Here is a 16,399-nt window from a genome sequence, read left to right as displayed (position 1 = left end):
CAGAATATCAATTGAAAGATAAAATATCTCATCTTATTGCTCAGTTAATTACTGATTTTCTTATGGCAGCTGGACTAGAAAGAATGTTTTGTCATTTTGGATAAGTTCAGTTCAAACTGTGAATTTATTTATGGACTAAAAAGCAGCAGAAAATCTTTTAATGTTTAAATATTTCACTAAAAAGAAAAGAAACAAGTAGTGACTTTTTGATATTTTTAGTTTAGTAAGATCATCATGACACTTAGTCATGATGATCTTAATGAATTAGTCATGAAGTTTATATTTTAATGAGAACCAAAGAATGTGTTTTATTTAAAATTTGCTAATAAATTTAGGTAAAAATTTTGGTAGTTACAAAAAAAAGATTAAATTATGCAGTGAACATATAATGAAATTATTTATTAATGGGATGAGAATGTATATTGTAGATAATAGTTGGTTATATCTATTCGTACCAAGTTATTATTTTAAAAAGCATTTCTGCATTGTACATTAAAATCTTTAATTATACACCTGGAATGAATAACAAATTCTTAATAACAAGGAAAACAAAAGTTTAAATTTAAAATATTTTTTCCTTCATTTCTGAATCAAAAAGTATAATAAAGATAAAAATTAATAATTTTTTGTGCATTTTAAGACAGGTAAAAAAACTCATACATTAAAAAATAGAAATGGGCATAGCACATGCTACAAAGGAAGAGAGCCTTTCATTTCATGAATGTATACAATGCTTCTACAAATTTCATTCATTAACTTTAAAACAAATTATGTGTTTATTTATAATTTAAAACATAAAACATATTATGCTCTACATTATATCACTAAAAATCATTTCAGTAACTTCATCATTATATATTTAAAAGGCAGAAATATGACTAAAACAGTTTTTCTTATAACCAGTTATTTCTTCGATTTTTCCCTGCGATAATAATCAAGTAGTATACTTTTTCAGTTTATACTTTGTTTTTTTTATATTTATTATATATAAATATGCATGAAGAATATATTTTAAAAAAACACAGTTATCTCTGGACGAAATTGGGTTGTTTCATGAATAAACAAAATTATTTATTTTTTCATGATAAAACTCAAAAAATTCCAAGCAGCTTGGGTTTTCCTGAAAATCCTGGTTTTTTAATACCATGATTAAAATACACATTACTACGATAAACATGACACATTTCAGGCCTAAATATACGATTTCTTGTTATTGCTTTTTCAAATATCTGACCACAGAATAAAAAATAAAAAAATGTAATGTTCTAAATGCTTTTAACATGGGTTTGAAATTTATAAATTTACTAAAATCTTAGGGGATATATCCATATTATGATCCGTCACCCAAACTACAATCGCCAAGGTGCCAAATATATTTTAAACTTGCATTTTTCAAAATAAAGCGTAGAGGTTTGTCTGAAGGTGGCTACGAATTAAACCCCTCGAGTTGACACCGCTCTTCTTTTTTTTAATTAGTAGCATGCAGCTGCCCAGAATTAGTCATTCATTCTACCACAGATCACAATAGAGAAATCTTTTCAAATTTTAATTTGTTAATTAATTTCTTAAATAGAATTACTAGTATATAAGTAAATTAAATTGACCTAGAAACTATAGAAAATTAAGTTTAATAACATTATCGCTTTTAAAGAAAAATTACCCCATAAAAATATATTAATAATTTATATTTAACTTCATAATATTTTAAATTATAAAATTTTTAAAACATCATAAACTTAAATTATGTATAATAAAATTTGTATACAATTATAACGAGTTTGTTTGCATCATTATTAATAGGTTTTATAAAATTTTTGAATTTAATGAGAGCTGATTTTTTTTTTTCTTCATTAATCCTAACATTGGTGAAAAAGGTTTAGTAATATGATTTAAAATAATCCAAAGACCGTAAATAAAATATTACAAAAATATTTTTATTAAAATATAAACAAAAAGATTTCTAAAAAGGATTAAACGAAATAAAAAAATTTTTTAAATAATTGCACAAATTTATGCTTGAGAACAAAAACCGATGAATAATAATAATATCGTTAAACATTTTAATATAACTTTCAATACAATTTCTAGATTCTCTACTATCGCAGGAGCTCAAATGCATTGATTCTTAAAATGATGCAGCTTAAAATGTTGCAGTAACTCAGAGGAATGCTCCCATAAAACTTTTTAACCATTGTTAAATACAGACATTAAATTACTCAAAAATGAGAGTTTTTCCTATTTCACTTAATATATTTTTTGATTTTAATTCAAGTTTGCTACAATCTGTTCAATTCTAAAATAGCCGGAAGATATAATATTACAGCATATTTTTAAATTTAAAAACAGTTAACTTACCGCTTTCAACGCTGCAAGTCTATCCTTAGTCATGTTGCTATATTTTATGAGTTTATATTATCACCGAGAAATTTAATAGATGTTTTTAAGCGTCTAATCACCATAAAAATTAAAAAAAATTCACTAAACACATTATTGAAACCAACACAGCACAATTTTTCATCGATTTTCTGTCAGCACAACCGACCGACAAGAACACAAATTTTTAAATACTGCATTCTAACTACGGAACTCAGTTTAACGCATGCGCATTGCTTCAGTGTTGTATTGAAAATTCCCTGTTTATTCCCTACACATCTATCATTGCATAATAACAGTTGGGCGATCGTTTCTGCCCTTTTACATTATTAGAAAGAAAAATTTGAGCTGATTTTGAATTTTTGGAATTTTTCGGTACAAACAGCGGAACTGCCTAGGCAGCCGAGACTCTGTTCGCCAACCCTACAAATTTGTGGTAAGGCGACATCTGAAATTGGCGAGCGCGAAAGTTATTTTCACGCCAAGTTTTGTCAGACTGGCAGCAGCTAAAATTTGCCAGGGATATGAAAAGCGTGTGATGTACTGTATCTGTTGTGTTCAATGACAGTCTATATTTTAGTCATAAATCTTTTGTTTGTATTTATTATAAATAACTTTTCATATGCTCCGCATGTAAGTTAGGGCCATGGAAGACTAGTTTTTTTTTCCTCATATTTTCTTTTCGATATCACTTGCACTGTTATATCTGAGTCTATTGTTATTGCTCGCGAAAAGTCGTTAATCATATGTTTAAAATTACTTCTCAATAAGTGATGACACTATTTATATTTATTAGTATTTACTTCAATATTTTGCATCCCAAAATAAAAAATTACGTTTTAGTAATTTAAACATTAATATTGCTTTAATTTATTTTGAAATTTATTTATATGCTCACAATTGCAAGGGTTGCACATATAGATTTCAAGATGAGTTTTCTTTTAAAATAAAAATTTTTCATTTATTGATATGTTCAGTGAAATGCTTGTTATCTCAAATAAATATAACATGGTGCAAATTTCCAGGATTATTATTTTTTTTTTTTTTGCATTAAATATATTGTTTCAATTAACTATATTGTTTCAGTTTGTCTTTTATTTTTTTTTTGTTATGTATCTATTTATATAGGATAATCTACTCAGTTGTGCTTGTAGGAAATGCCATGAGGAAAAGATCACTGACTTAGTATGACTCCAACTGGGATGTTGTTTAAGTTTTGCGTATATATTCGGAAAAAAGTAATTGCTTTGCTTGTTTTTTCTTTTTTTGAACAATAAATAATTTGTCGACAATGAATGTTGAACATACTCTTCTGTTTGATTTTAAAATGTCAGAATTTTAATATTTGAGGAATAGATTTTTTGTTTAAATTTATTTTAGTATTATGTTCATTTGAATGTTTCATATCCCTGTTTCAATACACAGTTGAGGAGAGTTTTTTTTTATTATTAATTGTTTCAATTTGTAATTTTTAATTATGTATGTATTTACGAATAGAATAAACAACTCAGTCACGAAGACAATAAATATTAAGAATTCCGAGTTATTTTTTCTTATGCAATTTTCGGAAGCTATAAAAAAATTGCGCATATTTTTTCCTTCCACTTTTGAGTAAGACTGAAACCAAGGAAAAAAGTTGAAATTATTTAAATTAGAGGGCTAGATGTTAATGCTTATTTTAACCGATATTGTGAGCCTAGCTATTTTGAGTCTGCCTCTATAAGCTCATTTCCTTCCGCATTCTCACCTAGATTAGAGTATCCAAGAACCCGGTAAAAAAATTGATTTATTACCCGAAAAGTTTCAGGAGTTCGATGGAGTAATAACTCCAGTTTTTACCAGGAAAAAATCGGTTTTAATAAATCAAATTTTGAAATATTTTACAAGATACTGTTAAGTATCTTTATTGCTCATATATGTATAAAAACATATGCTTTTATTTTCACATATTTCTTTGAAAAAAAAACTCGATTTAAAAAGATTTTTTTTTAAACTGTAAGACTCTGATATGCAGGCATCTGCTAATAATTAACTGCATAGTTAATTTTGCATCTGATTTACTTATATTTTAACAACATTTATTTACGTAACTTCTCTTAAACTTAGGACATTTCTTAAGTATGCTAATAAGGCGGCGGTATACCGATGAAATATGTTTTAACTGCAAGAGTACAATTTTTAATTATCCAATGACTATAAACATAATTTCAGCGCAATAGACATTATATAAATACATGCTCATAAATTACTCCATAATTAAATGAAAATTGTAATTTATTTTCAGCGTTGAATAAAAGATCCACGTAGTAGATTTGCTGTCTTTAACATTATGATCCTATATTCGCATGCAAGTAATTTTGAATCGAACCCAGAAGATATAGTGACTATTGGATCAAGAATTATTACAAACTCACCCCCGTAAAAAAAAAAAAAAAAAAAAAAAAAAAAAAAAAAAAAAAAAAGCTTTTTTCTTTATATTATTTAGTTAAAACTTCATTTAAGATAGTAATAACGTCTGGACATTTTTCAGACATTAAAACTGCAGTGATACTTTTCATACATTTTTTCTTTTTTTTCTCTTATTAAAAAATAAGATTTAGCAATTCAAAAAGATTACGGCTTCTCACTCTTAATAAGTTATTGCTTCGATTATAATTTATTTACTTTCCAGTGTCTATTAAAATACAATTTGTTTTTATAGAATTAATCAGTAAAAATTTCACACAATAGTAAAATGTACCGTCCATAAACGCAGTAGCGTACAAAGGGGGATGAAGTGGGAAACGACAGCAAGCAACCCTATATCTCCTCTAAAATCCAACCAAACGGAGCAGCCAATCGATGACCAAGGGCATTAAAAGTTTGAAAACCATTATTTTTTTGTGAAACCAAATTTTCTGACAAGTGAATAGTTTTTTTTCGCAGGAAATAAAGTGATTTTCAAATAAACTTAGTTGTGAAATTTTAAGCTATTAAAATTTAATTATTATTTGCAATTAAGGAAAAATTTAAATATTCTATTAGAAATAATCTATTATTTGAATATAGATTTATATATATAATTTTTTTTTCTTTACTTAAAATAGTTTTTGCCTGCATTTAAATAAAAAAATGGATTTTTATTCATTTATTTCTTTTACCCTTTTAGCGTGTTACATTTCTCTTCTCGGGAGAGCATGAACCGAGGAGAATCATCAACAAACCTAACAATCGTTTGCCCCCCGGCATCCTAAGGCCTCTGCACTCGCCATTGCTTATGTAAATACTTAATTTTATGAATAACTTTCATATTATTGGTTTAATTTTAATATGAGTATTGTCTCCAAACCAGTGTTACGTGGCACCGGATACTTGGTGAAATTGACCGACTCCGGTAACTGCAATTCATCATCCGGATCCGGGTAATTACCGTGGGTAATGATAATTTGGACGAATAGCCAGTGCATCCCTATTTTACGCATATTATAAAATTAATTTTTATGATGAAATTTTAAATAAAAATACAACATTTTTGTAATACGCTTGAAGTCATCAATGGTGAAGTCTTCTGGGAAGAAGAGTAAATTTCAATAGCGAATGCAATATATGGGTAAAAAAATACATAGCTGTTGCGCAAAAGAGGGTATTTCTCGATAAGTTAACGCAACTAATGGAAAGAAAAGCAAGGAAAATGTTTGGAAGGAAAATTCTAAAAATTATTAGTTTCTTTCACCATCCATATGTTTCTCTTTTCTTTCATTTTTTTTTTTGACAAGTTTAAAATTGTACTACATTGCTCAACTAATATATGCGCTCTGACTCGAGCCGGTGTCCTTGGTGAGGCCCAGCCCTACCATTAGCACGGTACAACACTGCTATAGTACTTTGGGAAGCTTGTTTCACTAATTGTATCTACATAGTGAACTATCATTCGTTGAACGACAACTATTAATAATGATAAATTACCTTGGTGTCGAAACAACATCAGTGGCCGTTCTATATATATTTAGTTGTAAAATCTTTCCTAATTAGCCTAGAACCACAAAACTTTTTCTGTGTAATCACCTACGAAAATGATTTAGAGCCACACAAAAAATTTCAAATTCGATGAAAAAATACGGAAATGTGAGCAAACTAAACAGGCTCCTGTGAACAATCGACACCGACGGACGTTTTAGTGTTAATTGGATAAAAAAGGAAAACAGAAATATTTATTTGAAAATAAATGAAAAAATAGCTCAATTTTCTATTATTAATGTTCAATTGCTATTTATTTGTAGTATTTTTTTCTTCTTTATGTCGTGTTACTGATTTAAGTCTCATGCTATTGAATTTTAAATTACAAATGTGCCTTGAAACTTAAACTATTGCAATTTTTCCTACTTATTAATTGGCCTATAATCATTTTAAAGATACTTAAAAAAACATTCCGAAAAAAAAAAAAAAAAAAAAAAAAAAAAAAAAACAAGATGCTTTGGAATAATTCATATCGAGGGGGGAAAATGTAAAATTAAAAGAATGATGCAAATATTTGCATCAATAGACTTTGTTAATAATATTAGAATGAAATAAATAAAAATATTGTTGAGGAATGGTTTTACTTTTATAAATTGTAATGAAAAGAAGAATCCTAGGAATTGGGAAGCCTTTATTTATTGTAAACACATTTCCTTTCCTTTGTAAGGGAGGATAAGATGAAGGAAATTTGAAATCCCATGCCACTAAAATGAAAAGATCGGTCTTTTCCAGACAGCTAGTAAATGTCGAATGAAAAAATATGGCAGGTATTGATGAACTCCAAAAATATTTCAAAACGTGCCAAAAAATGATGAATAGCCAAATGTAGTAAATACGGAAAACGATCACACACTAACGTTGATAAAATCGACCAATGACATTATCCATTTAAGTTTTAGACTCGGCTGCTAGGCAACGTCCACCCAGAAATCATCCCCGAGTGCAATGTTGAGATTATTTAAAGTTTAAAAATTATGATTTTTATACATATTGGGTTTATAAAATAATATTGTAAATATTTAAAACATTAAAAATATAAAAAATAAGTGCAAATTTTAAATTACAATTTTAAACTGTAACTGTGCTTGCTCATAAATTGCAGACGAAATATTTCTCTATGGATACCATAAGAAAACAAATATTCTTAAAATATTTACATTTATCAACAAGGCATTTAAATCTGAAATATGTTCCTAAGCATGACTCCTGTAATTCTGAAAGTATTTCTCTTCTACAAAACTTCATAAATAATCACAAAAGTCTGTTTGTTTTGACTGGAGCTGGAGTGTCAACAGAAAGTGGTTTGCCTGATTACAGGTCCAAAGACGTTGGTTTATATGATCGTAGTTCTCACCGACCTGTTCAATACAAAGATTTTATTTCGAACTGTGAGGTTAGAAAACGATATTGGGCTAGAAACTTTGCTGGTTGGAAAACATTTTCATCCGTTCAGCCAAATTCCGTCCACTTAAGCTTAGCTGAATGGGAGAAAAATAATTTAATTCATTGTTTAGTCACTCAAAACGTTGATAGATTGCATCATAAAGCTGGTTCTAAAAATGTCATTGAATTACATGGAACATCTTATTTAGTCAAATGTTTAAATTGCCCCAACTTATTTTCAAGACATTCATTTCAATCATTGTTGTTATCCCTAAATCCTTCTTTTCAAGTTGAGGAAGTAGAAATCAGGCCAGATGCCGATGTTGAATTAAATTCTGAACTTATAAATAGTTTTAATGTCCCTGATTGTGAAAAATGTGGTGGTATTTTGAAACCGGATGTTGTTTTCTTTGGAGAAAATGTTCGTAAAGAAAAAGTTTTTAATGTTCGCCAACAATTAGAACTTTCTAATGCAGTTATAGTTTTAGGTTCTTCTCTTCAGGTAATTAAAAGCTTTTGTTTGCATTATGTTTTTGAAAAGTGTTGTGTTAAAATATTTTTGGGATTGATATTGATTTCTAAAATGAAATTCATTTAGATTATTACAAAAAATTCCTTTGATTTTCAAGACCATCTTTTTTTTTTTGTGAGAAGGTGGGTTGTATTTCCAAACTCTTGCTTATTGTAATAAGTTGCCCATTAACTTGAACTTAAGTGTTTATAAATAACCATATTTATAAATTCTGTGTTTATTACTTAAATGGACCAGAAAAAAAGATGTCCCATAACGACACTGTCATAAAATGATACCGAGTTCTTGCGGAAAGATTTTTCTTTTGGGAAGTAAAAAAATATTTTAGCTTTCTTTTCTGCAGGCATTTTTGAAAATTTTTATCTTTTCTTCATAATTATATTCAGCAGATTCCTTTCTCGTGCATCGGATGGGGGGAAAAAATGCTTGTGATTTTTCTATTCTCATTTGAGAATAAGGAAGTAAAAAATTTGATTTTCGTTTCTGCAGAAATTTTCGTTTAATTTTTTTATGCAGTTAGTACTATTGATTTCCACATAGCTTTTAAAATCCGATATTTTAAATGCTATATTATTTATTACAACTAAATCTTGAAATAAAAGCAGGAATTTAGTAACCCCTTTTTGAAGAGTCTGATTCACATGATTTCGCTGTCGCTCTTTTTAGGTACTTGCGGATTATACGGTTTTCTGCTACTGTTTCAGTTCTGCTACGAATTACACGTTTTTTTAGTATAAATTTTTTTTTTAATGTGTTGACGATTTACAAAATGCGAAAAGGGAAATAATTAGTGTGTTTTCTCCCGACAAAATGTGTGAATATCTCTTATAATATTAGAATAAAAATTTTTTTACATATTCAATTAAAAAACATTTTTTTATTTAACATGAATAGGTTTTTTTTATGATGCTTCTGTTACTTTAAATTAGTAACACGTGTATATTTGTTATTTTTACAAGTATCTTGTAGAAAGATGTTAACATTAGAGAGGTATGTCGCAGAAAGCCCGAAAAAATTCTGCCACAGGGCCCCAGTGTTATCCTTTTTTATTGATCTTGCACTAAACCTTTACTGAATCCCATATTTATGTAAACAAAGCTCTTCATTGTTTGCATTTTCTGAAGTTATTAACAGATGGTAGCATAAATCATAGGTTGAAAAATAGTTTGTCACCAACATATAAAAATTAATGAAGTTGGTGAGAATGTGGGTGATTTCTAATTTAGTCTAATTGGCATTTATCTTTTTTCAATATAATATCTTGGAGGATATTTTTGAAAAAAAAAATTAAAATTATGAATTTACAATGAAATGATCAGCCAAAAACATATAAATGGGCTTTTAAAATTTAACCTTGATTGTTTGAAAGTATTTTATGTGGTAAAAATACTAATAAATGAAAGATGGAAAAGAATAAAATAATGAAATATTTCTTTTAGTCATAATTTCAATTTATATTAGCAGGGGTCTGTCCAGGCCGAATTTACTACCGTTTAGCGGTACCTTCACAAATTCAACTTTAGGAAAAACGGTAGTTTCACAAATTCAATTTTAGGAAAAACGGTAGTTTCACAAAATACTTTTTCTTAAAATTTCCTTTTTGTATCCTTTAAGGAACGATAAATCCATATTTTTGTGTTGATTTTTTAATATAATTTTTAATTTTTCACAAATTATGTCTAAATTTTCACAAAATAGGTACCTGTCAGAAAAACCTAGACAGACCCCTGATATTAGTCTAGTTTTGACGAGTGGAAGAAGTTAAGAATTTAAACTTATGTGGGCAAATCCTGCAGGTTAAGTTGAAATAGTATATTGTTTTAATATCTCTAAATTTTGTCACTTCAAAATTTTATTCTACTAGTATATTAAACAGATATACAACAAAACTTATATGGGGCTACAGTTTTTAGATAAAAAAAAATATGCTAACTTTTTTAAGATTAGTTAATTCTTTGCTTTATACAGAAGATATCTCATTTAAAGTTAAAATAAAAAAATGTGTTCATTTAAAAAAAAATTTATTTTTTTTTTTCAAAATTTTAAATAGCAGCTTTTTTAAATGTCATTAAGAGTCATCAAAGCTGAATTATATTTAAAATTACAAAACTGTTTTTTAAATAAATAAATAAAATATCTAACTCATCGCTTCATTTGCATTAAACTTTTTAATATTTTTTAATGTATTTTTCTAAATTCTGATCCAGATTGTTAAAAATAGTCTCAAGATATTATAAAGGACTCAAATTGTTTAAAAAAGGAAAAGTAGAAAGTGATATCAAGCATATATAGGAATTCTATTCTTGCTTCTGTTTTATTACCATTATTGTTACTGGTGAAACCCACTTAGCAAATTGATAGGTGCTGATTTGTCGTGGAAGTAATGGCGGTTGGTGTGCAATGCTGACAACATTGCCACCTACATGCTGTTGGCCTCTAAATAATGGAGCCTTAACCTTCATTATTACTCTGGCTCACAACGAGCTGTTGCCGCAATGCTCTACTAAAAGAACTATTAGCTTTTATGGTTAAATATTTTGTTCGTGTTCTGTAAGATACATTGATATTTTATGTGTAAAAATTAGTGTTTATTGAGATTAAAATTGAAAATATAAGTTTATTATCTTATTTATTTTAGCATTTGATCCACAATTTTATTAACAAAACATAATTTGGGCCTCGTCTGTAAAGGTGTTTGACATGTCTTTAAGCGCCAGGTCGTTTTCTTAGTTCATAAACAGTGATCGAGTTTGAATCATTTAATAACTGATTTGTTGAAGAAGAAAAAAAAAGAAATATTTTTAATTGAAAGAAACAAAACAAAACAAAACAAAAAAATACAGCCAAAAAAAATTATTCATTCTGTAGTTATTTTTTAAGTATTTTCAAGATTTGTTTTTCTATAGACAAAATGAAACAAAGAAAAAGGTCTTTGATCTCTTAACATTCATTGAATCAATTTACAATTTATATAGGGAGACCCAAAAGTATGAAAACGGTCAAATATCTGAGATATTTCTTTAATCGGATCAAAAATCTAAAAACACACGTGTGAGATGTTCTGTGGCCGTTTAGCTCTAAAACCATAAAATTTATATCATTAATTTTTAGTCCATGATATGAACATCATCTTTGGATGTTGGGGCACTTTATATTTATTTGCTGTGGGGGGTGAAGGATAAAAGGGAAATAAACTTTATTATTGCTATCAAGCATTATTTCTAATGAAACAATTTCCAGCAGTAGGACAATCAGTTTAAAAGTTCTTAAGGTTTTATATATAAAAAGAACAGTATTGTAATTATTACTATTTCATCTGACATTTCTGTCTAGGTAAGTTAAACAGTTTTTTTTTTTTTTACGCTACATCAAATAAAGTTTAGTTGAGCATGCTAATCACTTTGAACTTAGGTCATGGTCAAAAATTATAATCGTCAATCATCTAAATTCAGTTTTTTTCTTCAAAACTATTGGTGTCATCGACTTAATTTTGATTTAATTTGATTCAGTATAAAAAAAAGTACATAAAGAACAATGCCTTACTTCTTTAGTTAACAAAGCAAGGCGTGCAAATAGTTCAAAAATAGTACTCTGTACACACGAAACCTTTATTGCTCTTTTAACTGCTAAACTGTTAATTTTATCGACTTGGTTTTGATCTCAGTTCTTTTAGGATAAGTTGAATAAATAAAGCAGAAGCAGAACTTCAGTTACCTATACAGCTATGTCAGTCGCATAAATAGATATAAGTACAAATTGTACTTTATTTATAATTGATATAACTTTCAAAGAAATAGTATGGACTTTGTTTTGCATTTGTTCAATTCAGCAAAAAAATACTCCGGGAGCAATTGCCTAGCTATCAATGTGAGATATGTAAATAGCTATGAGTACAAAACTTCTTTTTTATATATAAAACTTATGACTTCTAAACTATTAGTTCTATAGACTTGGGATTGGTTACATTCGTTTCAGCTTGAAGTTATAAACTGAAAATATTTTTTTATTTCTCTAGATAACAATAATTTAAGTCTATCCATCATTTTGCCCTTTCTTGCCTCCTTCCCTCCTGTGTCCCTTAGACATGGAACATTAAACCTAAAGTCTTAAAAAAAATTATTTCAGACTTTGTAGTAACCAACAAAGATAAAAACTTCGTGGTTTTTTATGGTACTTTTTGATAAACCTTTTATAGTGCAAAATAATGCATTTATATACCATGCCGCTCCACTTTTTTAAATGATGCATTCGAAGTCAGCCCTTAGGGGTGAGGTAGGGAACAACTAGAAAATGTAAATAGTAGGAATCGAAATTTTACATTTCAGTTTTGAATTTCCTGAAAGTAGTACCCTGATATGATCTACGTGTTTTTGCATTTTGGTTTTACAGATGGTGCTTTAATTGCAAAATGAAAAAGGGATACAAATTGTTATAAAAGGAGAAATACATGTCAGATCGAGAGAAAAAACCTCTTTTCTTCAAACTCAATATTATTTAAATCTGATTGGGCGAGCGCATTTCTTGACTTTTTTGTCGGATGCCTTATAGCAGCAATTCCCAAATGGTGTTCTGCGGAACCCTAAAGTTCCGTGGAAGAGTTAAAGGGGTTCCGCGATTCTTTTATAAAAAAGTAAGTTTCCCTAATAACCATTTTCAGAGGTGATTGTGCTCCAGAAAAAATCCGGATTTTTTGCTAACTACGATCCAGAAGTTTCCGGAAGTCCAAGGTCCAGAAGTTTCAAAAAATCATCTATCACGTTTATGTATAAAAATTCTAGTATATTTTGTTTAAAAATAATAGAACTAGAATTTATTCTTAGCATCTCTTTCATTTGTAAATTTTTTTTTCTGGTAGTGTAATAAATGTGATTAGAGATAAAGGTGAACTTATAAGTAATTATTCATTCAAATTATACTATATATAATTTATTTAGAATTTCATGTTTGAAAATATCAACAATGATTTAAATTTATAAAGATATTTTGTATATATATTTTGAAATGCGTCATTAATGATTTTACTCAAGAAATTTTCTGGATTTTTTAGTTGGGCTCACAATCACCCCAGCATTTTCAACATTTATATTGTTATTAGTTTAATTTCGAAGTAAACAATAATTCGGCTTATTTTATTCAATTTCGGCTTTATGTATATCGCCAAAAATAAATTCGTAACTAGACTAGATATAGCACGAGGAGAGCAAATTCAACTGTCGGGCATAAAAATCCAGTTTAAGATTATTAAGGATAAAACAAAAAAAAATCTTCATTCCTGTAATTAAATATTTTAAAAATAGTCTTCTATAGGTTATAACTAAGGCCCGGATTTTGATGACATTTGCATTTTTGGACATATTTTGTCCTTTAGAGCATTTTTTGAGATTTATAGGGCATTTTCTTTAATTTTTGCGGCGTATTTTGCTTTAAAGCATTTTTTAAATTTTTTGTTAATTTTTTGTAATTTTTATAATTTTTTATTATTACACTGGCTTCCAAACAATGAAGAAAATCTCTAGGATATTAACAGGTGAAGCAACATCTTTTCAAATTGAAGAAGAATTGTCAGTAAGTGTGACAGTCCTTTTCAAGTACGCACCAATAACATCAGTAGACGTTGAAAGAAGCTTCTCCTGGTATAAAAATTTGTTTTCAGACAAGAGACGCTCGTTTACACTTCAAAATATTAATAAAAAAAATTAATAATCCACTGTAATTCTGATATTTAGTAATATTATGAGATGGAAGTTGTTATATTAATTTAAGTTTCTATACAAAATGAAAATGTTTTGGAGTCAATATATTTTCCTTTTTTTTTGTTATTTTAGGATGTAACGTATTTTTCAAACTGTAATGAACGTAGAACAAGTATTGCATTGCTTTATATTTTTTGAAACGACTCATAATAATTTTAAAGAGTAAAACATTGTTTTAGTTCAATATTTTTACTTCTATTTAAGTTATGTCATAAGGCATTTTTAGCGCAATTTTCGCACTTTAAGGGCATTTTTTGCACTTTTAAGGGCATTTTTTGCAGTTTGCAAGGGCATTTTTTGCACTTTTTAAGGGCATTAATTGAGATTTTTTAGGTCATCAAAATCCGGGCTCTAGTTATAACGTTTACTATACCCTTAATAAACTCTGTTTATAAAGTCTGGGTTCCAACGGAAGATTGGTGATTATTTAGGGTTCCGTAGCCGAAAATATTCGAGAACCGCTGTCCTATAATACATACAATGAAAACACATACAATTGGAAGGTATAAAGATATGGTGTCAAACGAAAATGAAGTGTATTTTAATAGTCGTATTTAGTGTTGATAGTGATTAATTTTTTATTTGTGTATTTTAGGTGTACTCCGGATACAGATTTTTATCAGCAGCGTCTGAGTTGAAGAAAAAGATCTGCATTGTGAATATTGGGCCTACACGAGCTGATGAAATTGCTGACCTAAAACTAAGTGTTCGATGTGGAGATATAATTCCAAAAATAGAACTTTTGTGATAATTAATCTTTGTAAGAGTTGTTATTTTATTTTTTAAATATACGTTTTAGCTCGAAAATGATTTTTGTTGCTTTTTTTTTAATTGTTCTCTTGTCGATGGTTTGTTGGACGGCATCAAGGACATTTTTCAATTCATCAAAGATGTTATGAAGATGTTTGTTGATACAGATATATTGTAAAAGAGAAGCGCTGATGCTGAAGAATACATTAAAATGGATCCAGGAATTTTTAGTTGTTTGATCTAATTATTGTTATATAATCTTAAAAGTATGATTTTTTTTGTATGTCCTTGTATCTCTATAAAAACGAGAAGACACTCTGTTCTTAATAATTGCTCATAGTACAAAAAGGAACGTTATTATTCATGAGCTGCAACACCTCAGTGCCTCTTTTCGCCAGTGCGTCTGCCCGCTCATTTCCACTAAGCCCACAATAAGCCGGAACCCACTGCAGAACAGTCGCTTTTCCCAGTTGTTCCAGTTTTTGAATGAATTGATTCCCGTTTTTTAATGGACGATAAATAACTACAAACTAAATTTTGCAAATATTTGACTATTTTTGCTTGCTTTTTAAAAGTCATAGCATGACATAACTACTATAAAGTGGTGAATTATATAAGCCTACGAATTATTTAGAAATAGTGGTGGACAAAAATCTACTAAATTGAATTTATTAAGCCAAGAATCACAATTGATAAACTACCACTTTAAAATATTTATTTGCTGTCCGGAGCAAGTTGGCATCTCTGTGTTGAAGACGTCTGAGACACGTCAATTATTGTTTTGACGTAAGAAACAAATGACGTCTCCCAGGCGTTTTCGTATGTCAAGGGGTTAAATAGATATTAAATATTTTATACAAGACATGATTGGGGAGATTGACTATTAAATTATTACAATATTGTTACGCCGCAACTTTACAACTTATTATGTCTTTAATTTTAAAATATTCATCGAATTCATCCCTAATTATTTACTTTATTTTAGAAAATTATGTTACTGAAACTATAGGTATAAACACATGATTCAATTTTTTTAAATTAATTTTTATTAAAAAATTTTTATAAGTGAAACAAATTAAAATTTAATCGCAAGTTGTTTTTGACACCCGGTAGTAAAGATTTCGAATCAACTATTAATCACGTATTTTCAAGATTCTCCCATATTATAATTTAAATCTTATAAATTCAGATTCTTCAAAAAAAAGGTACATTTACTCAAATAAATGGAGACTCTGTAAATGAAATATAAAAAGCTCTGAAACAGCTGTGATAACATCAATTAATATCAATTAATTAACATCATCTGATATTTCTAATTAAATTTCTATGGATGCCTAGTTTGTATTTCATACTAACTCCGAAAACAAGGAAAAATAATCTGTCCATAAAATAATCAAAATAAATTTTTTATATTATATGATTATCTTTTGAAATTTCGTTGTGCAATAACAACCAAATTAAATATTAAGGACTAGATATGATATTTTTTAACACCTCCTCAGTGCAATATTTATCGTTATTAGTGCGAGTTAAGTCATTGTATTTCCTCAAGGTTAGTTTTTTTTTTTTTTTTGATAATTCCTATCGAGAAAGTCAGACAAATAAAAACACT

General features: G+C 28.2%; 2 protein-coding genes across 3 annotated transcripts in view; one reads left to right on the top strand and one right to left on the bottom strand.

Moving 5' to 3' along the window:
• LOC107449134 (syntaxin-1A) overlaps window positions 1–2,692 on the bottom strand; it is a 123,034-nt gene extending 120,342 nt beyond the window's left edge. The window contains exon 1 of one of the 2 annotated variants that reach the window (XM_043055272.3): window positions 2,356–2,692. In XM_043055272.3, the coding sequence (XP_042911206.1) occupies window positions 2,356–2,388 (33 nt within the window). In that variant the 5' untranslated portion in view covers window positions 2,389–2,692. The remainder of the gene's footprint in view (window positions 1–2,355) is intronic. The other variant, XM_016064576.4, reaches the window with a different exon arrangement.
• Window positions 2,693–7,444: 4,752 nt separating this feature from the next.
• Window positions 7,445–15,011, top strand: LOC107449149 (NAD-dependent protein deacylase Sirt4). The gene is made up of 2 exons (XM_016064588.4): window positions 7,445–8,254; window positions 14,633–15,011. Exons 1-2 carry the CDS (start codon window positions 7,487–7,489, stop codon window positions 14,783–14,785), a joined length of 921 nt encoding a protein of 306 aa, XP_015920074.2. The 5' UTR covers window positions 7,445–7,486; the 3' UTR covers window positions 14,786–15,011.
• The last annotated feature ends 1,388 nt before the right edge of the window (window positions 15,012–16,399 follow it).

Source organism: Parasteatoda tepidariorum, chromosome 8 (genome assembly GCF_982258835.1).
Source record: "Parasteatoda tepidariorum strain Cologne lab strain chromosome 8, Ptep-v5.0, whole genome shotgun sequence".
Lineage (NCBI taxonomy): Eukaryota > Metazoa > Arthropoda > Arachnida > Araneae > Theridiidae > Parasteatoda > Parasteatoda tepidariorum.
This window is presented reverse-complemented; position numbering and strand designations above follow the sequence as displayed.

Coding starts and splice junctions, on each gene's coding strand:
- LOC107449149 (XM_016064588.4), top strand. CDS start 7,487: ATGGATACCATAAGAAAACAAATATTCTTAAAATATTTACATTTATCA. Junction 8,255..14,632: donor TTTTAGGTTCTTCTCTTCAG/GTAATTAAAAGC, acceptor TGTGTATTTTAG/GTGTACTCCGGATACAGATT.